This window comes from Crinia signifera, chromosome 8 (assembly GCF_055691185.1).
Source record: "Crinia signifera chromosome 8, ASM5569118v1, whole genome shotgun sequence".
Taxonomy (NCBI): Eukaryota; Metazoa; Chordata; class Amphibia; order Anura; family Myobatrachidae; genus Crinia; species Crinia signifera.
In genome coordinates this window covers 143,432,217-143,456,855 of record NC_139224.1, presented here as the reverse complement: position 1 = coordinate 143,456,855, position 24,639 = coordinate 143,432,217, and the positions used below count along the sequence as shown (strand labels likewise).

Sequence of the window (24,639 nt, the reverse complement as noted above, 5' to 3'; positions counted from 1 at the left end):
TTATCAAATGCATGCTATAAAATTCTACGCAGCAGTTGATTGGATATCATGGGCAATGTCTCCACTCTTTTCACTGCCTCATGAACAGACCTCTAGGTGTAGGCACCTTTATGCAGCGTAGCACTACACATCACAGCCAGTTTGAGAGCGTGTTCCTAGTTTATCTGACTTTTGTTCTAGTATCATCCAGCAACACAACAGTTAATTATACGGCCCACCCAAAGCAAAGAGAAAAACTGTGGTTAAGATTTCAACTGGCTGGTCATCAACCTTTCATCTGACGTCCTTGTGCTTCCTGACCCCGGTGGGGGAGTGGGACATTCTGTACCTGTAAGACTGGGTTACACTGGGTACTGTGTCTCCTACAGCACGAAGAGTATCGCTGAGGAACAGAAAGTCCAGAACCAGGTGAGCCATCCAGCTGTACAAAATGATGTATTTTCTGCCAGGGACATATATATATACATTAGTGGTATTTACAAAAACATGCAGATTAATAGGAAATGTAAAATGACTGCTCTAAAAATTGTTGTTTCCTCGTTCTATATCCCTATGCATTTGTACTACTACAAAACAGACCATTTTTGTTAAGTCTGGATTAACAAATACTTTATTTTATTATTTATTACCAGTTATTTATATAGCGCACACATATTCCGCAGCGCATTACAGAGAACAGATGAACATTTACATCAATCCCTGCCCCAGTGGAGCTTACAGTCTATATTCCCTACCACATGTACAAACACACACACACACACACACACACACACACTAATTTGTTGGGAGCCAATTAGCCTACCAGTATATTTTTGAATTGTGGAAGGAAACCGGAGTACCCAGAGGAAACCCACGTAAGCACAGGGAGAATATACAAACTCTGCAAAGTCAGGGCCATGGAGGGAATGGAACCCATGACCTCAGTGCTGAGAGGCAGTTATGCTAACCATCAGTGGTGGATTCAGGGGGGGGGGCACCTGGGCACGTGCCCCCCCTGTCATTTCATTTTGTAGCTGAGGACCAGGGCTTTCCAACAAGCCCAGCTCCGTGTCTCTAGTCCCCCGGGAACCGGAAATATCGCCTGGCAAAGCTGTAACGGTTTTTCCCCATAGGATAATATGGGACCCGGCAATTCCGACCCCCACCTGGTTCTGACAGCTACCAGTTCCCTCCCTGGCATCACATAAATTTGTAGATACCAGGCTGGTCCATATAGGTCAATCGGTTCCAGAGATATTGCGTGTAAACCGATTTTTTTATTTTTGAAATGTAATTTCATTGCTGTGATTACTCTGGAACCAAACGTTCCAGTTTCACTGGACCAAAATCATTCAAAGCCCACTCAAAATTCTTCAATATGATACTTGTCTCATGTAAATGGGTCAGTTGGTTCCGAAGACATAGCCGGTTAAATGAGATAACTGGTTAAAGAGGGGGAGGGGTGGTCTTCTCTCCCCCTCACACCATAAAATGCATGGACTAGGTTGGTGTAAAAGGGGCCAACCTGGGAACGCATTTTCTGGTGTGAAATGGGTATTATTTCAAATAGCCGGGACCTGCAGTGCTCTGAATACAGCCAGGCTCTGCCACTGTCAGTGGCTATCACTTCTGCCTGGCAGCGGCTGTCCCCCAATTACCACGAGCATGTATTCCCCCTTGGCAATAAGCATGTAATCCCACATGGCAACGAGCATGGAACCTCTGGCAATGAGCATGGAACCCTTGGCAATGAGCATGTAGATAAGCAGCACTTATGTAGCATAATTTTTAATAGGCATTATGGTGTTCGGCATAATACACAATGGACATAATGGCGTGTAACTTAACGTGTAATGGACATTACGGTGTAAATGTTTAATGCGCGCCTTTGGTGGACAATGTCCCTGTTTATGAAGCGTATTGTGAATTTTGGCACAATTCATGTGGCATTATGTGAATTCTGGCTCAATCCGTGTGGCATTATGTGAATTTTGTCTCAATCCATGTGGCATTATGTGAATTTTAGCCCAATCCGTGTGGCATTATGTGAATTTTGTCTCAATCCGTGTGGCATTATGTGAATTTTGGCTCAATCCATGTGGCATTATATGAATTTGGCACAATCCGTGTGGCATTATGTGAATTTGGCTCAATCCATGTGGCATTATGTGAATTTTGACACAATCCATGTGGCATTATGTGAATTTTGACACAATCCATGTGGCATTATATGAATTTTGGATCAATCCATTTGGCATTATGTGAATTTTGGCTCAATCCATGTGGCATTATGTGAATTTTGACAAAATCCATGTAGCATTATGTGAATTTTGGCTCATTCCATTTGGCATCATGTGTAAGGGGCAAGTATAATGGGGTCTAGTATTTTGTTGCATAATGTGTAGAAGTTGTATATGGTTTTGTACACTACACTCAAGGACATGTCCCTTGTTGAGTGGCCACACCCCCTTTTCCGGAGCACGCCTTCGGCGCACGCACAACTGCATCCTTCACTTTTGTCGCCATGGTGAGCCTGAGTACTTTAAATGCCAGCGCCTATTTTTAATCCCATTCCCACCCTCTCTCTGCCGCTCTCTTAGCATGTACACTGGCATTACTAACACCGCCCCTCCCCCACCTAAACCCGCTATTATCATGGTGCCCCCCCTGTCATTTTATCCTGGATATATTTCTAGACCCCTGCTTGATTTTCAAAACCAAAGTATGGTGCCTAGGCTTAAGATGAAATGGCCTGAGCTACCTCAGATCTTCTAGAACAGTCATTTTCAACTTTTTTCAACTCGCGGCATACCAAACAAGATGTTAAAATTGCACACCATCAGACCCCCACAGGGAAAAACACATTGGCCCCCACAGGAAAAAAAAAATCACACTTGTTCCCACAGGTAACAAAAATGAAATACATTGGTCCTCACATGAAAACAAGAGGCCGGTGAATAACAATTGAACTGGGGGTGGCTGTAAACCAGGGCTGGGCAACACCGGCCCTCCAGATGTTAATGAACTACACATCCCAGGATGCTTTGCATTAGTTTGCTATGTGGCCATGCTGAAACTGAGGCAAGGCATGCTGGGATGTGTAGTTCATCAACATCTGGAGGGCTGTTGTGGACATCTCTAACTCTAGTAGGACACTTGAGAACAGCTCAAGACAAACTATTGCACCACAGCACACTGGTTGAAAAACACTTTTATAGAGGAACCACCCTGAAGTTGTGGAGTACTAATAACTGCTGTAAATAAGAACATTGTGAACCTGTAACATCATTTACAGTGGGGAAAATAGTTTGAATACTGCAAAATTCTAATATTTTGCACCATAGCTGCCATTAGATGGTGCCATTCAAGTGTTGCTTAGATCGGGCATGTACAGCTACCAGGGCTGACGTGACTGTTATGTTGTTTCATCATTTCTCCAGGCTGGGTACAAGTTATAAAATAAATCACTGCATTTTATAGTGAAATTTAGGGAAAGAGTTTTGCTGCCAAATTTGAAGTTGCAAAGTCCAAAAATGAATGAACTCAAACAAAAGAGTAACAGCAAATAGCATCCGTCCGCAGGGAGGAGGGAGATAGGTAGAAAACCAGAAATATTTCAACTTTGCTCACCCTATAAAAGGGCGTGTGGCATTCGCCTGGTGGAGCCTCAGGAGGCTGGCTGGTGGGTCATGTTACACTGGGGGGTATTCTGGTTCATTCGCTTGGATGTGAGTTTGCATCCTTGCAAGTGACCCAGATCCCGCCTTGCGAATGGTGGTACACCGGCCCATCATTCGCAAGTCACGTACTTATGCAATGGCTGCGAATGGATGTTTTACATAAACATCCATTTGCATGCCACTGGAACCCTCCCACATCTTTCAATGGTCACCATGTATTCTGTTCTCAGTGATTGTCATTGGTCAGCACCCTCTTATGGCACAAGCAGTACATCATTACAGCCTCAGCAGCACATGTCACAGCAGTGACCAATACTATACCCCTATTCTGTTCTCAGTGATGGTCATTGGTCAGCACCCTCTTATGGCACAAGCAGTACATCCAATACAGCCTCAGCAGCACATGTCACAGCAGTGACCAATACAACACCTCTATTCTGTTCTCAGTGATGGTCATTGGTCAGCATCATCTTATGGCACAAGCAGTACATCCAATACAGCCTCAGCAGCACATGTCACAGCAGTGACCAATACAACACCTCTATTCTGTTCTCAGTGATGGTCATTGGTCAGCAACATCTTATGGCAGAAGCAGTAGGGGTATGGGTCATAAGGTCGACAGTCAAAAGGTTGACACATGAAAAAGGTTGTCATGCATTAGATCGACATGGTCAAAAGGTCGACACAAGCAATAGGCAGACGTGTAGAAGGTCAACATGAAAAAGGTCAACATGAAAGAAGGTTGTCGTGTTTTTTGTGTCTATGTTGACATGGACACCGTATATGTGTACCGCTTCGCTTGCTATTCTCAGCACACTATTATATTCTCCCCCTATGTCCATGTGGATAGTTCAGTATGAAAAACCGCCTGTAAAAAAAAAAAAAAAGGTGAGAGTCATGTTGACCTTTTCCACATCGACCTTTTGACCATGGCAGCCTTTTTCATGTGCCTACATTTTGTCTTTCAAATAATAGTGGTCGACCTATTTACTGTGAACTTAATTACAGTGGGTTACACTAGATCGCTTAGAACATGCCCCTACGTTGCTCCGTGTGTAGGGGCCATAGCGATGAACACTGGTCCTGACAGAACGCTCAGCACACATCGCTGTGTGCTGAGTGATCTTGCTGAGCGTTCTGAGCGATCTAGCATTGCGCAGAACGCTCAGCAAACCGCTGTGTGTGTAGGTCCCTTTAGAGGGAAATCCAGAGGCAGAGAATTTTGTCCCTTCTGGGGAACCATAAAAACCGTAGGGATTGGTTTGAAATCCCGATGGTCAAAATCCCGACCGCCGAAATCTGACAAAGGGGGGACGTGGATCGCCCCCCCTTGCGGGCTCGCTGTGCAGCGGGCCCAGTGCCTCGCTACGCTCGGCAAACTAATTTATTCTCCCTCTATGGGTGTTGTGGACACCCACTGAGGGACAAAGTGCCGGAATTCCAGCGTCGGGATTTCAACTGCATCCCAAACCATGTAGTAAACACAAAGAGCACTAAAGGGCAGTTATTTGATATATAATTTATTGTACATTGTGTTCAACTGCAAGTACTGTAAAGTACAATATACTGTAAATATAATGCAGTGAGCAACGGCATACTGTAAGTTTTACATGTCTAAGGGCACAGTCGCTCGTGAGTCTCATTACACTAGCGAAAACTCGGTTATGGGGACAAGCGAGGTCCATAGTATGTAGCAGGCCTGACTCGAGTGCCAAGCAACTTAACAAAATGGCCACTGCCCGTGAACCTGCTGCCTTGTGGAAGCCACGTTCCATGGAGCGAGCGACGGCATCAGGTTTACATGTCTAAGGGCACAGTCACTCACAGGTCTCATTGCGCTAGTTAAAGCTCAGTTTTGGGGACAAGCGAGGTACATAGGGGGTTATTCTGTATTGTTCGGAATGGGGCAAATTCGGTTCGGTTGGGATACTGCGCGTGGTCTTTTATGTGAATGGCTTCGGCAACTTGCATAGTCGCCCAAGCCATTTCTCAGGGAGCAGGGTGGGCTGTCCATGGGAACTAGCTCCATAGATGTGGGCTCACATTAAGCCCTGGCTGAAACCTGGTAGCATTTGTTAACACACTCAATGCTCGAGTGTAGCCTGCTTGTACTGTATGTCATTCCTACTGTAGTGTAATTCTGTATTTATCTAGTGTAGCGTAATGAGACGCACTTACAGCAGTACCCTTACACAAGTGTAACCTATACTGTCGCTAGCTCCATAGATGTTCCCATGAAGCCCTAGTTGAATCCCAATAGCCATTTTGTTAACCCGAGTCAGGCCTGCTACAGTACATACAACTAATCAGCACCATTCCAGCCACATAATACCCATTCTGTACTCCCTTCACTGGCTGCCTATAAGATGGCGAATCATTTTCAAGATTGGCTTACTGACTTTTAAAGCTCTACACGACCAGGGCCCAAGGTACCTGCAGCAGCTTCTGATCCCTTTATTGTCCCACTCGATTCCTGTGATCGGTTGATGAAGGACTACTAACAGTACCCAGAATTTCCTTGAATTCATCTGGGGGTCGAACTTTCAGCGCTCTATGGAACTCACTTCCCCACTCAGTTCGATAAGCTTCCACTCTGGAAACATTCAAAAATAGACTGAAGACTTTCCTGTTCACCCAAGCATTTCACTAATGTCCCTAGTTAATTTGTTAAGTTTGTTTTGTATTTTGTGCTGTAAAAGGCTAATGCAAGCACTTTGAGTGACATCTGGTGGATAATTGCTGGTATTGCACTCATCCAGTAACGCCATACAACATGCTGTTCAACTTATTGGGTCTAGAGGGAAGACTTTGGTTTAGGCTGCAGAGGGGGTAGGTTAAGGTTAGGCAGCAGTTGCGGGAGTTACGCACTAGTGGGGCAGGGTAATGGTCGGGGGGGGGGGGGGTGTAAATATATTTACCTGACCCTTGTTGGGATTCCTTTCTTCGAGATGCCAACATTTGTATTTGGACCACCGGCATCCTGCTGACCACCACTCATCCGTAGGTATCCCTTTTTTTACATTAATTAATCTTTGTTGTTATTTTTACCAATCTAAGTAATTTTATGAGGGGGATCATCATGGGAACTGGTGTTTGGTCATCCAATCCTGAGTCTTGTCCTTTATCTTGTATCATAGATATGAATCTCGTTCCATTATTGCTATGCTGCCTGCTGGGCTTGGTGTCCTCCCAAACACAATATCCTGACATATGCATAGCTAAGCCGAAAGACATCCCTCTGGAACCCTTGTGCATTTATCGCAAAGAAGTTGTAGAGACAGAGGAGAAAGTGGAGGAGAAGGAAGCAGCCACTCAAGAAAAGATTCCCGATGCCACTAATCCACGAGTCTATGAACTTTCAAAGGCGAATTGTAGGTTTGCCATGGACTTGTATAAATCTGTTGCTGACTCCAAGAGCAACGCAGCAAATCTCTTTATGTCACCCCTCAGCATTTCCCAGGCCTTCACCATGGCCAAGCTTGGTGCTTGTGATAACACTTTAAAGCAGCTTATGGAGGTAAGACATTCATATACCAGTACATCCCCTAATCTTACTAGGGGGAGGATGCACTAAACCTCACCAGTGCTTTCCTGCACGCATCGCATGGACATCGCACTGATACTAATCGCATATGTACGAACATATGTGATAAGTACCGCAAATGACAGCTATTCCGATTAGAGCTGCCCTTTGCGATGGCCGCATGTCCCTCGACTTCCGGGTCTGTGATTTGAGAGTTCTACTGCGTATACCTTCGCAGAGTGATGCCAGTGGCCACAGGGAATGCTGGGATGGATCAGTGTTGTATCCCTAACACAATGAGAGAAGCTCATAGTCTTCTATGGGGTAAACATGGAAAAAAACAGGGTATGCAGCGCTCAATAATAATAAATTTAATAAGCCATCTGGCTATACATAATAATACATTACTGTAAAGGATTAAAAAGATGCGTTAATGCAGAATATTGGTAATTATAGCTCTGTCCTTACTGTCCGTTCCTATATGCCTGGAGAATTATACGGACCAACTCTGTGTTTCAGAGTAAATATAGTTACCGTCCACCTTGTTGGATTCGTGGGGTGATAGATTCTAATGGAATGAGGAATTTCCCTTTATGTCCAAAGTCCCATATTTGTATATCCAAATGTGGAAGATACCACTTGGTGTCGGCTGGTGTAAAGGTTTTATCAGTCCGTCCAGGCTGGTTCGGGCAGATTTGGGTCTCAGAGGTTTGGCTGGAGCTAATAGTCCACTTCTGCTGAAGAGTAGGTGTCCCACTTACGCGTTTCGCTGTTAAAGCTTTTTCAAAGGTAGCATGGATTACCATGCAACCTTTGAAAAAGCTTTAACAGCGAAACGCGTTAGTTTGCTATGGACAACTTATCCGCTCTTTTTCCAACTTGATACGTAAACCTGTAAGTCTCAAGGATCTTGGACCGAAGATCCTGTTGTGTAGTCTCTATCCCACAACCCAATTCAGCAAATTTGCTTAACTTTATTTTTCTTTTATTAGTGGATGTCTTAGCATGGACAGAATATAACACATTAATATCTGCCACTTTATTTCCATCATGGTTTATTTTTGATGCTCAAATCAAGTTGGTTTATCCATGTAAATTAGTATAAGTTCCTAGGTTAGACATCATCACATTTAATAGACTTAGGGGGTATGCAATCCAGGGTCACGGCTGTCAGTCCCTCCCGACAGCCCTGATCCTGGCCTGTTAGCTGTTTGACAGACAGCAGATCGGCAGGTGGGATTCAATGTCCCACCTGCCAATCGGTGAAAAGGGGGCGTGGCCACAAAAACGCCCATGGATTGTTGATCTGCGGCCGGGATAGCGACAATCCATGTCCGTTATCGGAAGAACGGGCCCGACAGTTTCTAAAGTCGGGCTCGTTCTGCCGTGATCCCTCTTCAATGCTGTCAGCATTGAAGAGGGAGCCAACGCTATTACCCCCGTTGGAAATAGTGGCGGTAGATTGCATAACCCCACTAAAAGGTCTATTGATTAAGGAATGGAAAGAGTGGAGTCACATCTCTGGTCTTTTCATTGCTTCATGAATGAACCTGTCTGGTTTTTAGATCTGTTCCACAAATAACCATGTCAGTATCATCTTCTCTCTATGACAGGTTTTCCACTTTGACACCGTTTCTACAAAGGCATCTGATCAAATCCATTTCTTCTTTGCCAAACTGAATTGTCGACTTTACCGCAAAGCCAACAAATCATCAGAGCTGATATCAACCAATCGTCTATTTGGGGAAAAGTCTTTGACCTTCAATCAGACTTATCAAGAGATTAGTGAGGTGGTTTATGGAGCCAAATTGTGGCCTCTGAACTTCAAGGTGAGTCTGCCTCCATTTCTTGCGAGTATGTGTGACCCCTGTCTACATGTCTGTAGCATGACAGTGTGTTTTCCAATACTACCTGGGACTGCTTAAGTTTGTCACCTGAATGTAGCTCAGTCTTTTCCATGTCAGGGTCATTTAAGTGTGCTAGAAAAGGCAGACTGAATCGATGTAATTTAGACATAGCAGGTGACATACTGCACAGATGTCACTGATGGAATATAATAGGATCCAGGATCATAATAAAATAATAATTACTTGTTTCCTAGCACGGCGCCCAAGATTTCCATCTTATGCCACTGCATGCATCGCATGACATATAGCCGCATGCGATGCGATTTTTAATTGTATAAGCACCCTAATGGGTGCTTACAATGTTAAATGCACCCCCATGCCACCCCCACTATCAACGCGAACCTGAAGCGTGCCGAGCGCAGTGAGCCCGCGAGGGGCTGCGGTACATGTCCTCCAACCTTTTCATACCCCCACTATCCATGTTGGCGTGGAATTGATTTTATATAGTGTGGCGAGCACAGCGAGCCCCGCGAGTATTCCGCGTCCCCTCGCTGCGCTCGCCACACTATCTAAAATCAACTCCACGCCAACGTGGATAGTGGGGGTATGAAAAGATTACCGCCGCCGCTCGCCACGCTTCGGGTTGGCGTTGATAGTGGGGGGGGCATTTAACGTTGTGAGAACCCATAAGGGTGGTTGTAAAATAAAATACCATCGCATTGTATGGCATACAAAGCCATACAATTTTTATTGTACAACATCGCGTCGCATCGCATACCATATTTAGTCTTATGGTATACGATGTGATGGGCGCCGTGCTAGGAAACAAGTACCATTAAAACATATATTATCTTCAAATCTCAAAACACTGACTAATAAATGATTTGTCCACACCTTTATTTACATCCTTCACCATCGCATCCACCATCAGACTGTTTGGGTGACAACAGATTCTGTTTTCTCAAAAGCTAACACTCACTGTGGAACTGCCATGAACCTCTCACAGATTGGGTTCCAATGCGACCGCTGTATAGGGATGTATAGGGATTTTTTTCAATTCTGGGATTCATGATTTAAAAATTCTCATACCCAGGATTGAGTTTGTCAACATAATGACAAACTAACCCCCCTCCCCCCCATAAAAAAAGGGTACCCCACAGTGTTACATATCTTATGCGGTGTGGGCCCTGTGGCGGTTGGCAATGGTGCACTCCCTATGGCAGTTGTGAGTAGTGCGGGTAGCATGGCGGTTGGGAGCGGTGCTGCCCATATGGCAGTCAGGCTGTGCAGTGTGACCTCTGATTACGTTGCGCTGCACAGAGCCACTCAGCAGCATCTTTGCATGCACAAACTAATCCCGGAATCCCAGGATTGGAAGCTTCAATCCTGGGATTCAAATTCTGGTAATTTTAGGGATAAATCCCAGGATCCCAATGATTCCCAGGATTGGCCAACCTAAAGGGAGTCTTCTGTGTTTTTTTATCTTAGACCATTCATCCCAAACTCCAGGCGACCAGCGCTCAAGAACATTTTCTCCCCCAATACCGCTACCATATTACTTTCAAATATGTCCTCAGTCCTTTTCTGATTGCATCATGGATCTGTGCTAATGGGCAGTCACAGCTTGTGTCATCTGCAATGGCTTTCACATCCCAAGGGCTAGATTAAATATAAAACCTATAATACGATATTAATGAGGCAGTTACGCTACAAAGCTCACAGCTTACCGAGCGCCTATAATGCTGCCCTGCCGAATACCCCCTGCCGCTATTTCCCCTCGCAACTACGCGAGGGGATGTGTAATGAGCCGCCACTGCAGGAGAAATCATGCAGGTGCCGGGACCACCCCCTGACAGGCATCGGCCAAACCGCATACCCATGGGAACGTCCATAAAATACTGGGTGTTCCAATGGTCCAGCGCCGTCACCGCCCCTCCCTCCAATCTTCGAACTTCCCGGCGAGTGAATAACTCGCCACGGCCGTTCACAGTTGAGGTTTGCACATGCGCAGAAATGTGCATACACAAACCAGACCATTGGGGCAGGGGGCAAATTCGGATCCCTACGAGTGATCCTGAATCAGCCTCTATGTGCAGAACACAGCGCCTAAAACAGATAAACATTGGCCAATAACTATTTTTGCTCTACACAATTCCATTCATTTATAACCGGTCATCAATTTTCATCCGCATTATTTTTTGACATAGCCTACATGATAGAGAACTCTGGATATATCCTGATCATCTGGTCCTGAGAAATCAACGGATCTGAATGAAATTAGTTAGAAATTGTTTTTTTTAAGATAAAAGTCTGGGCTTTTACATCACAACAATAAACCTTTGGGCCTTATTCAGAGGTGGCCAGTTATCACGCAGCTGCTGTTGTACCTTTGTACTCATCAGCTGTGCGTGATTATGTATAAGCCGGAGTAAAAAAGTTAAATAGTAAGTGAATAGACGTCTCCTGCCAGGGATGTAGCAACATATTGAAAGGGGCCCTGTCCAACTGCTTCTTGAGCGACACCTCTCAGCAACAGTTATTCATTTTATGCCCTATCATTTTCTGAACCACAGTAGTGTTTTTTTTTTTAAATATGCCTCATAGTAGTACACCAGTTATAAATGTGCCCCATAGTAGTACTCTAGTTACAATTATACACCATAGTAGTACCTTATATAATATTATGCCCCATAGCAGTGCTTTAGTTAATATTATGCCCCACAGTAGTGCCTTAGTTTATATTATGCCCCATAGCAGTGCTTTAGTTAATATTATGCCCCATAGCAGTGCTTTAGTTAATTTTATGCCCCATAGTAGTGCCTTAGTTATGCCCCATAGCAGTGCCTTAGTTATGCCCCATAGCAGTGCTTTAGTTAATATTATGCCCCATAGCAGTGCCTTAATTTATATTATGCCCCATACCAGTGCCATAGTTAATATTATGCCCCATAGCAGTGCTTTAGTTAATGTTATGCCCCATAATAGTGCCACAGATATTATGCCCCATACCAGTGCCATAGTTAATATTATGCCCCATAGCAGTGCCTTAGTTAATGTTATGCCCCATAATAGTGCCACAGATATTATGCCATATTATGCACTAGCTTATTATATGTAATAAATGTAATTCCATAGTTTATATGATATCACATTGTAAGGCTACCAGTACACATTGTGCCACACAGTATCCTTAAATCAGAACACAAGGTGACAAACTGATCACTAGAGTTTACAATCTAGAACTGATGGAGCATTATTCTTAATTTGCTACAATGACAAGTTTGGGAAACAATTGGGCCAAGTTAAATACAATGTATGAATACCTATAGATCGCATATAAGATACAAAGTGTCACAATGGAATGTTATTATAATAGATGCCAAACACGACACTGCTTTATGACATGGCATGCTTGGCAATGCCCTGTTCCTGAGATACCTGCACAGCATGTGATTCCAGCCCTCTCCTGTGATCTATATAATCTGCACGTTCTCACTAATCTCATCCTATTTATTCCTGTGGTTTCAGGAGAAGGCAGATGAATCTCGGGAAATTATCAATAACTGGGTTGCGAATAAGACCGAGAAGAAAATCACTAATGTAATCCCAGAAGGAGCGATCACAGAGAACACCGTCCTGGTCCTGGTGAATGCCATCTACTTCAAGGTGTGATCAAACAGCATAAAATCTGCCCGGAAGGGTCTGAATTCGTCCCGTTACGATTGTTGAGGAATGCCTTCGGCGAGTATCACACGTGCTCAGGCGTACATAGGGGTAGGGCTTATGGGCGTTCCGCCAGGAACGCATGCAGACCTATGCCTGTTCGGAGTAGACGGCTCAAGTCAGCATCCACCACCTTTTCGGCCACCTCCGGCTGAAATAAAAGTCAGTTTTTACTGACTTTTATTTCTGATGGGGAGAGAAATCATTCGATGGTCAGTGACCATCAAATGATTTCTCCTGCCTTCGGATGCATGCGAGGGGATGTATACCCAGGCACATCCCCTCACATGTTACCTAGGGAAACATAGAATTTGACGGCAGATAAGAACCACTTGGCCCATCTAGTCTGCCCCTTTTTTAAACATGTTACCTCAAACCATATTTGTTCCTTATTTTTTTGTAAGGATATCAATATGCCTATCCCAAGCATGTTTAAATTGCACTAATGTATTTGCCTCTACCACCTCTGATGGGAGACTGTTCCATTTATCCACTACCCTTTCTGCGAAGTAATTCTTCCTTAAATTTCCCCTGAATCGTCCTCCCTCTAGTTTAAGTCCGTGTCCTCGTGTCCTGTTGCTCCTCTTCCTGTGAAGAATGTCTCCCACCTGTACCTTGTTAAAACCCTTGATATATTTGAAAGTTTCTATCATGTCCCCCCTTTCCCTTCTCTGCTCTAAAGTATACATATTAAGATCTTTTAGTCTTTCCAGGTAAGTTTTGTGATGTAGGCCATGCACCATTTTAGTTGCCCTTCTTTGCACAGTCTCTAATTTATTTGTATCCTTCGGGAGATATGGCCTCCAGAACTGAACACAGTACTCTAGATGAGGTCATACCAATAACCTATACAGTGAATGCTGGTGGCGGGAGGTTGCAGTTGCGGTGCTTACACGCTCATTACGCAGCAAATATACGCTGTCTAACGAGTAGGTCTGAATTAAGCACAATGTTGCCTCCACTATGTATAGATAGCTGTCACACTTTTAAGGCTGGCAGATAGGAGACGTATAGTGCGAATAGTTGGAAACGGGAGACCAGTGGCTACATTTACAATGGTTTGAAGTGAACACAATACATATTTGTATAAGCGGTTAGGAGTCAAGTTTAGAGAACAAATCAAGCTACAGAAAGTTTATACATAAGATCTGATTGTTTGCAGGGACTGTGGAAGTCGAAGTTTGATTCGATAAACACAATCCTGGGAGAATTCCATGTTCCTGACAGAACCGAGCCGTGTGAAGCCCCAATGATGTATCAGGAGGGTATGTTCCGTTATGGTGCCTTCAAAAATGATGCCGTCCAGGTCCTTGAACTGCCCTACAAAGGCGATGACATTTCCATGGTATTGGTGCTGCCGTCAGAGAATACCCCGCTGGAAAAGGTGGAGCAGGCACTGACTCTAGAGAAGTTCACGGAGTGGATACATAAAGCTCAAAGTGTTCAACTGTCCGTTCACCTTCCTAAATTCAAGATTGATGATTCTTTCAGTGTTAAGGAGAACTTGGAGAAACTGGGGCTCGTAGACCTGTTTGATCCAAACAATGCCCGGCTTCCAGGTTTGTTGCTTCATCTTTAGTTATTTTAGAAATATCAGTGAACTCCACAATATGCTATGAACCAGGAGCGTCTCCTAGGTCAGTGGTTCCCAAACTGTGTGCCTAGGGTCCCTGGGGTGCCTCAGGACACTTGCAGGGGTGCCTTGGGCTGGTGAACCAGGATCAATTCATATTATAAATGGTCAATGTAACAGGTAAAACTAGTGTTGGTGGCTGCCAACCATAATATATGTGGACAAACAGGAGCAAATCCTGTTTTTCTAAATTTCTCAATAAGAAACATTTGGCCTAGAGGTGCTTTGAAAACATTTTGATGCTCTAGGGTGCCGTGATTCAAAAAAGTTTGGGAACCACTGTTCTAGGTACATAGAGCAGACTACAAATCCGTGAGATGTATGAGAGTACACATGCTTATGTAGTTACTAGGACTGATACTGAATTATGAGGCCTACACATGGGGGGGTTTCAGGGAATTTTCTAAACAATCTCACTAACTTGCTTAGATAATGCCCCAACATCGTTCCGTGTGTATAGGGGCCACAGTGTATGCTGGATAAATCTAGTTAATCGCCTCTCACAGGAGAACACTGGCCCTGACAGATCACCCAGCACACATCGCTGTGTGCTGAGCGATCTTGCTGAGCGTTCTGAGGGATCTAGCAAAAGATGTGCTAAATAATCAGAGCCTGTCATTTTTCAAACGGGTTGGGATTGTTTGGTCATTAGATGGACACCGTTGTGTCAACAGGGGTCTAGGTCAACATGGGTCAAGGTAGACAAGGTCAACATGGGTTAGGTTGACAGTCAAAAGGTCGACATGTGTTTTTTGACAGTTTTTGACTCACATGTCGACATGGACACAATTTGAAGTGCACCGCATCCCCTCCCATGGCTCTCTGCACTCGCCATGCTTCGGGCACAGTGCCTTGCTACGCTCGGCACACTATTTTATTCTCCTGCTACGCCCTAGTGGATGGTAGGGCATGAAATACCACCTGTCGGCTAAAAAAACCCCAGTAAAATAACCCATGTCGACCTAATGCATGTGTAGACCTAGACTCCTGTCAACCAAACGGTGTTGACCTAATGACTGTCGACCATCTTATGGTCAACCATTAGACCGTATCCCTTTCAGATTCTGTAAAGTGACAGACACTGATTAGATGGTACTTTATCTTTCTCCATTTTATCGCTCTCCAAGATTTGATATTTATGTGCTGTGCCAAACAAATGATTCGGCTCCCAAATGGTTGTCGGTGCACACCTGCCAAGGTACCTTTGAGATACCGCACGTGGTGATGAATCAGTCACAGAGTGATTGACAGTGTGACAGAAGTAACGTCAGACGTGACCATTTCCAGGGCGCCTCGTCTGTCACATACTGGCACTCAGTTGATGTTCCTCGCGGTTGCTGCAGAGTACACAGTTGCTGAGCATGTTGTGATGGCTTTGGTGGGTGGGGCTTTGCGCTTCCGATGCCTCGGGGTTCCATTACTGAGAAGGATTGCTACTGCATTGGCATTGCAACCACAAAGGGTTGTGTGCTTTGTATGGACTCCCTATAATTCACTGGGAACTCGCAACATAAAAAATGGCTTCTTCATCTCTGTGAAAGAGACAGGGCCACTTTTTAGTGTGATATATATTGATCAGCTGTAATCAGTAAGAGATACATGCATTTTGCATTTTCTATTTTTTACAGGAATTGTTGCAAGCGGAAGAACAGACTTGTATGTGTCAGATGCATTTCACAAAGCGTTTTTGGAGGTGAGAACTGAGAGTAACTAACACTTTAAGTAATGTTCAAATCTGATAAATAACTGATTTAATCATTGCCAATTCCCATACGTGCGTCCACACGGTGCATTCCTGCAACTAGCCTGATTCTGAATCACATGCAAATTTAAATATGACTCACTGTAAAAAGCCCTCGTCCACTACAGCGAAGCATTGCATGCCGTACCCCGCCATCTCACGCCACAGGATCGCATACGATGTCCTTTTGCATACAATGTATCATTTGTAATCATTTTCCTGGCTGCTGGATCCTTGGTGCAGCAGTGACTATATCCGACACCAATCCAATGCACACAGGACCGCACATTGGATCGGAAATTGGAAGTTAAACACATGCGATTTGGACCTTTTTCATCCAAGTCCTCAGAGTCAGATGAAAAGGGCCCAAATCGCACTAGTGGATGGGGGCCTTTACAATGTAAGATAAACGTTCAGTGGGTGTGTAGCCAAATCCTACTTATTTTAAGTCATGTATATGCAAAGTGGGTGCTATATTCACCAATATCTCTTGAATTTATGGCCTAATTCAGACTGGATGGCAAAGTAAATTTTTTCTCTAATCAGAAAAACTATGCTGCACTGCAGGTGGGGCAGATGGAACATGTGCAGAGAGTTATATTTTGGGAGAATTATTTTGTTTCTGTGCAGACTAAATACTGGCTGCTTTATTTTTACACTGCAGTTTAGATTTCAGTTAGAACCAGTGGCGTAACTTCCCCAACATTTAATTATTAAAAAGATCCCGCTGGGGCTCCTGAAGGCTGGGAGTCAGGCAGGCTGAACATCGGGTGCGGATGGACGGATGGGTGGGGTGCCATTACCCACTGCTGCTGCTCCTCCACCATCTTCTCTCCCCTCTCGCATGGACGATCCCACCATGCCATGCGTGATGTCGTCATGCCCTCACTACCATCCTGAGCAGATTGAAGTGATTATGGTGCTGGGTACAACCCCAGAATGGCCAAGGATGTGGTGCAGCAGGGAGGTGTAGGGCAGTAGAGGTGCTCTCTCCGCTTAGCATCTTCCGCTGTCCCACTGCTGCCATACAGGCAGCAGATCAAAACACCTTAACGACATATACTTATCAGGCAGGGTTAGGTATTTTAAGGGTGCCCCGCAGACCCCGCCGGCGCTGGCTCCCCCAAGCCACTGCGGGGTCTGCGGCACCATAGTTACACCACTGGTTAGAACACACCCCACCTAAATGTAACTCGATCTGCACGTTACATTTGCTCCGCCTGCAGTGCAGCAGGATTTTGTCCATTTGAGAAATAGTTGGCTTTTGCAATCAGCTCTGAATCAGGCCCTCAGTTGGGTTAGATAAGTTTGTTTTGTATATTATTGGAATTGCATTACTCATTCACATGATTGTGCAAAGGTGTGCAGAAAGATTCCTGTTTGGGTAAGTGAGAACCACACGCACTGTCACTCATGGGCAAGGTATGATCTCATCAGCGAAACACAGGCAACCTCTGATAATATCCCTGCTCTCCAGTCCTTCCTGTCACTACACCCAGTGCCAGATTAAGCCTTCGGGGGGCCCGGAGCACTTTAGACAGGGGGGCCCCCTTGCACTTGTCATTACTGGCCGCAAACTGCATGGGGGAATATATCACTGTCAAAACACAGAGTAAAGGCAGTATAAACTTGGTCAATGGGTAACTTCAGGGGATATATATATATATATATGTATATATATATATATATATATATATATATTTTTTTTTTTATACATACATACATACATACCACATGAAAAGCCTGTGTTTGTCCCTCTGCACCTTACTCTGTAGGAGACCTCACAGTCCCAGTGCTGCCTCTGATTAAAAACCCTCCCATGACTAGGCTGCTGCTGCTGTTATCCATGGGCCTGAGAAGCATGTAATGAGCTCCACCAATCAGAGCTCAGCACAAACGTCTCAGCCTCTGCCCTCTGGTGCAAAGTGTCTTGGGACTTAGTCAACTCCCAGTAATGCACTGCACACTTGGCTCCCAATGCTCAGCACCATTAATCATTGTCACATTGGCAGATAGGTGAAGCTGCAGCACTACCCCACTCCCATGCACAAAACCTTTAGCTAAAAAAAATAAAAAATTAGTTTTGAAAAATACATGCCAACCACAGGGGGCCCCTAGCTAGAGGGGGGCCCAGGGGCACTGACCCCTTGTGCCCTCATTATAATCCGGCCCTGACTACACCCCTAGTCTGGCACATGAACCATTGATATTGATCTGGAGTTCCCACACAAATTTGCAACATGCAGGAATACATTGCACAAGAGCAACCTATGGAAATGCTAAAGCAGTGCATATGTAACCCTGCTGGAATCTTTCTTTCCACTTCATTGACGCCAGGAGAAAAATGCAGAATTTCTGGAAGAAGACAGGCTTCTAAATGCATAGTTAGCATGTAATGAGCTCCAGTCTGCCCCACACAAAGTGCAGTTTATGTAATAAAATACTTTATACAGATGCAGGCCCAACGGTCACAATAAGCCACTTACCAGATTCTCCCCCCGACGACTGAGCACTCAGAGGATTGTTTTTGGTCCCTCAGAATTTCCTACAAAGGGACAAACAGGCACTGGTGTGGGTTGAAATCCCAGCTGCTGTGCAGAGGTGGGGTAGTTAGTCCCACTGTATGGAAAAGGAGCAAGAAAATATAGTAGCGTAGTGCCAATTTGAGGAATGAGTTCTACTAAACACCATGGGATGTAAAACACAAATATTTAATCTTATTAAAAACACACTTTAAAAAGGATAATTGATAACAATCAGAATTTTAGAGGCAATAATAATAGCAGCAATTGTATGGCAAGGTTTCAATTGGGATAATACCGTATGGACTGTCCAATCTCTCACAGGGTAGGCAATACCTGTGTGGATTTCAGTCAGGTTCCTATAGTGACCTCCAGTCCATATCAAGGGGGTCTCTCCAATGTTGATCCCAATCACTCACTAGTTATAGATCCACACTCGCTGGGTGTTGGTTGGAAGCAAGGAGTTCCTGGAGTGGAGGGGTGCTTTCTGCAACCGGAGATCCTGCCTCTGGGCATTTGCAGATCCATCCCACTCCTTATACTGCAAGTAGTGGCCCCCTGGCCAGGCCAGGCTTTGGGGAAGGGTGGTTCCCGAGCAACTGGAACAGCTCCCCTTGCATTTGCCTATATGATGTAAGCCGCAGTGGATATAGAAGTACACAGAGCTGCAGCAAAGTGCATCCTGTTCTTCTAAAAGGTTCTATGTAGACCAAATGCTTCAGTATCACCTGTGTATGGCAGATGGGATGTAAATGGGTAGGTCTAAAATACTCACCAGAATCTGTCAGATCCAGACCATTGGTTTCTGCTATGGGGGATGGGTGTGCAGTACTGAGCCCCCTGTAGACAGGAGCCCGTGTGCACTACTCACCCTGCACCCACTGTAGGCGAGACTATCCTATGCATGACAGCAGAATGCACTTAGCAGGTATTAGCATTTTCTGTTACACTTAGGAAGTGATCAAAAATTTTGGTAAACATTATGTAATAGTGGCCTTAGGAGCGCCCTCTCTTTTTTCCACTTTTTCCTTAACTATGTAACAGATTATTCAGCCTCATAATCAAAAATTGCCATGTCAGCATTCACAATGTAAATATGGGTTCAATCTGTTCCCAGACACCAAGTCAACATCAAAATGCTGATATGCCCAGTATGCCAACAGCTAGGGTTAGGCTGCGGGGTAGGAAAAGGCTAGGCTGCAGGGTAGGGGATGGGGTTTGGGTTAGCACTAGGAAAGAGGTTCCTAAACTCTGCTATTACGGTCCAGGTTTTAAAGCTATCCATGTTTGAGCCCAGATGGCTGACTTAAATTGACTGGTGTACTAGATGGAGTCACATGTGCTCAAGAATGTATAAACTCTAAATCTGCAATGTAATGGTGGCATTACGGATATTCTGCACTAGGGGCGTGGCCAATATGAATCACTATTATTCTACTAATACAGAACTTTCTTCAGTAGGATTCAAAACTCTGAACAGTCAGAATGAACATAATACAGTACAGAAACAGGCCAATAGGTTGCAGACTGGGGCTGGAGATGGTATAATGCAAACTGTAGCTTTAAATCCTAAACTCCTTGCCCATGCAACCCTATAATGATGTAACCCAGTGCAACTATCAAACAAATCAGTAGGGAAAAGAATGAAGACACAGGGGAACGTGAGGAAGGGAACCCATTATCCCCGCACCTGCGGAAGAGCAAAGGATTCAATACCACTTTCTCTAGCAGCAAGTGGACCATGGGATGGTCAATAGCTGCCCTCAGGCAAATTCCAAATAATGTTAAGATAACCTAAATTACAACCAGGGCGACATGGGGGAGGAGTTCAGGATTTAAATCGTTAACATTAAGTAACTTCTCTAGCCCCAACCTGCATACCCATATCCCAGTGTCCCTCAGCCTTGCCAAAGAGAGGGCAGGCTCTGCTTTGTCATCAATGGTACATTTACATCCACTGGAGAAATGACCGAAGGGGCCAAATTATAATCTTATTAAAAGTATAGTTACTTGTTTTTAATTAACTCAAACTAATATGTGTTTTTACCCCAGGTCAACGAGGAAGGTAGTGAGGCAGCGGCAGCAACATCTGTAATTATGTCGGGGCGCTCATTTAACCCAGTGCGGGTCTCATTTAGAGCCAACAGGCCTTTCCTGGTCTTCATCCGAGAAGTTGCAATCAATGCTATTATCTTCATGGGTCGAATAGCCGATCCCGGCTGTGAATAACCCCAGCATAAAGATCACGATTAAAGGCATTCGAAAGTCTGTCCTTGCGGCTTATTAAAGGCTCATGATGGTTTGTCTCCTTTCTGTATTTTCCTAATGAAATTAATGTCCAATAAAAATCCTGTTGCAGGGTTCACAAAACGTCAATAAGTGCTTCTAATGCTGCTTAGCTTTTTATTACATACAATACACAGAAGCCAGAGATGTTGGAACTGGGAGCCAAAATAAATAAAGGTGGTATGGGTGAGCACTCACCTCCAGATCCCCATGGGTGGCGTCCGCTGCTTCAGGGTGCTGTCCCATCTTCTGTCCTAGCGATCGGTCTCTTTACTGATGCATTACTGGGAGGAGGTGTAGCTGGGATCTTTTGATGTCCCAGCGGGCTAAGCATGCCCACACCTGTTTCCAGTAATTCATCAGTGAAAGTTCAGTGCCGTATTCAATTGTTGTATTGCAGCAGAAATTACATGGAGCCCAACCGGAGCTATTCAATTGTTGCTCCTAGACGATCCAAAAATATTGTCTGATGTATACCCTAATGAATATTGCTTCCTAAATTATGTTTTTTTTTTCTTTTTCAAAACCCACAATGGTTAATTCAAGTAAACACTAAGGGGGGTTCAATTTAGCCGTGGTAACTTAACGCGACTGTTTGACACCTCCCTCAATTTGCCACATTAGTCTGAGGCTGGTGGGAAACAAATCCCAGATACTCTGCCCCAGTTCTGTAATGGCAAAGCTGGATGTCAGTGTGAAGTGCTGGTTTTGCCTGCGACACCATCCAAATGCACAAGGAGGAGATGAAAGCTTTATGGACAAGAACCTGCCAACAGCATGTAGCTGGTACTCTATAGGTGCATACAAAGCATGATTATTTGCATTTATGTGGACCTGGACTGTTTAGACCAGGCATGTCCAACGTTGGCCCTGCAGATGTTGTGAAACTACACATCCCAGCATGCTTTGCAACAGTTTTGCTATTCGAGAATGCTAAAACTATTGCAAAGCATGCTGGGATGTTTAGTTTCGCAACATCTGGAGGGCCAACGTTGGACATGCCTAGTTTAGACCCACTATGGTAAAAAAAAAAAAAAGGTATTGTCTCTATCATACAGTTATAAAATATATGGAATAAAATTGCTTCACACTGCCCATAGCTTCTGTCTATAGGGTTGGTAGCAATTGAACTGTGCGAGTGGCACATCTAAACCCTCAATCATGAACAGAAACAATTACATATTGGCCCTTATTCAGATCTGATCGCAGTACAAATTTGTTCTCAAAATTGGCAAAACCATGTGCACTGCAGGTGGGGCAGATGTATATAGAGAGATTGGTTTGAGTTTTGTTTCTGTGCAGGGTAAATACTGGCTGCATTATTTTTACACTACAATTTATATTTCAGTTTCAACACACTCCACCCAAATCTAACACTCTGGACATGTTAACATCTGCCCCACCTGCAGTGCACATGGTTTTGCCCATTTTGAGAACAAATTTGTACTGCGGTCAGATCTCAATAAGGACCATTGCCTCATCACTGGGATTGATCAAATTATCTACTACATGTATCAATGCCATCGCCACGCCTTCATAAATTATGTATTCTCACCGTGTGTGCGAAGATACCTACACGTGTATTTGCACACTGCATAAATCACTCATGACGCACTGGATCTTGCACTCACATATATCTTTTATTCATTTTCTTGTGCCAATTTAAAACTCCTTGTGAGACGCCTGGATACAAAGCTCCAAAGTAATCCAATAGGGATAGTGAAAATACAGTCTTCGTTCACTCCACATGGACATGATTATCAAAAGACATCTCCCCCCCCCCATTTAAACGAGACCAGTATCCTGATGTGTGGAGTTATTCCGTTTTCGGTCAAGGTTACAAGAAAGCATACATTTCACAGTTGTATAAGAATCTAGGAGTCCGATAAAAAACGTGTTCATTATAAATATGCGATAAATGGATGTAGGGTTCTTACAAAACATACTCGTTACTCAAACACAAAAGCATCAGTCAGGCAAACAAAATATGTCGTGTTTCACTTGAGTAGTCTTAATGCTGCAATAATCATCATTAATGCTGCAATAATCATCATTAATGCTGCAATCATCATCATTAATGCTGCAATAAAGGGTTCTCGTTTCATGGACTTGCATGCAATGTCAAAATAGTCAAACAAGGCTTTAAACCGATATGCCCGATAACCCTTGGATCCAGCGATGCAGCCACTTAATACGGGCCAGCTTACAACAGATCGGCGTGATTTTAAAAGAATTCCAGAAGAAAATTATTACTTGGTTTTATATTTTTATAGAACGGCTATTCCGCCTTGTAGTCTTTCACCCCTGTCTTTACCAGTCCAATGAAGGACTCCCTCAATGGTCAGGCCACCACGAAGGAGAAAAACTGCCATTAAATTGATTACTTGTTATTGGTTTGAGACCTTAATGGGATGTACACACGGTACAAGTACTGTGAGATGCGATCAGATCGTATCCCACAGCATGCATGCGATCTCCATACAACTTTGACTATATAGTACAGATCTGCACTATATAGTCCAGGGCTGGGCAATTACGGCCCTCCAGAGGTTGAGGAACTACACAACCCAGGATGCTTTGCATTAGTTTTGCTATGTGGCCATGCAGAAACTGATGCAAGGCATGCTGGGATGTGTAGTTCCTCAACATCTGGAGGGCCGTAATTGCCCAGCCCTGATATAGTCAATGCAGCCAAGACTTTCTGCTTGCGATACGTGAACGTGCATCGGGATCGCAAGGGTTAAAAACCATTAGAGCCCAATGAGATTTTGACTATATAGTCAAAATCTCATGCTGATTGTATCCGTGTGTACATACCATTAGTTATCATTACTTCAGTGAGAATAGTCAGCGATACCCAGTGCTAACTAGGTCTATGCACAAGAGTCCTATGTAGTGACTTGGTTCCAACAGGTGTCTTAATCCAACCCCCCCCCCCCCCCCCCCCCCCCCAATACTGGTTAAAGGGGGCCCCAGGCATAGACTTCGGCATCTGTATTTTCACCCAATAGGCTGTTTACCAGTTCAAGTGAGAACAAAGTACATTTTATGGATAATAATTTTGTCTGGATACATATAAATATGAACCGTAGTCTAAACTTCACCCAAAAAAACAAAAAAAAATTAATACACAAAATCCAAAAATGTAGTAATGGAAGTTTCGTTTTTTTTTCAGCCAATTGCAAAATACACCAACTTAAAAACTTAATTTCTACCCAAATATGTTACAAAAGTCAGTAATGGATTCCCATTGTAATAAGTATGTGGAGCATCAGCTGTACTTACATAATATGCTTGCTCAGGTTTTTGAACTGTGCTAATAAGAGTTATTAAAAAAAAAAAAACCTGTAAAAGAGGTACATTTAAAATATTACATAAATAAAACCTCATTCATTTGGCACCGCGTCATCATCCAATCACTACGTAGGTAGGCATCTAACCAGCCAATTGAATAAGTGCCTGTGAGCGGCACTGCCTGTCTCCAGAAAAAGAAGTAGAAGATTATAAATATGCTGCATAAATAAACAGGCATTAGCAGTGCCATATTTCATTCACATGAATGGAAAATGGAAGGATAGATTTTGCTAAAGAATAAAAAAAAAAAAAAAAAAGTGCGGAAAAAAAATCCAAAAGATGCAATACAGACAGAATAATGACTATGGTGCCAGATCAGGTCTCTATTCCCTATGCACACAATTCCCACAG

The 24,639-nt window shown here is 44.0% G+C and overlaps 1 protein-coding gene across 1 annotated transcript; it reads left to right on the top strand.

Annotated features, from left to right (window-relative positions):
* Positions 1 to 251: 251 nt before the first annotated feature.
* SERPINC1 (serpin family C member 1) lies at positions 252 to 20,950 on the top strand. Its single transcript, XM_083157285.1, has 7 exons — positions 252 to 408; positions 6,797 to 7,176; positions 8,796 to 9,011; positions 12,558 to 12,695; positions 13,915 to 14,311; positions 16,014 to 16,078; positions 20,701 to 20,950. The coding sequence occupies exons 2-7, from the start codon at positions 6,799 to 6,801 to the stop codon at positions 20,875 to 20,877; spliced, it is 1,371 nt and encodes a 456-aa protein (XP_083013411.1). The 5' UTR covers positions 252 to 408; positions 6,797 to 6,798; the 3' UTR covers positions 20,878 to 20,950.
* Positions 20,951 to 24,639: the final 3,689 nt, after the last annotated feature.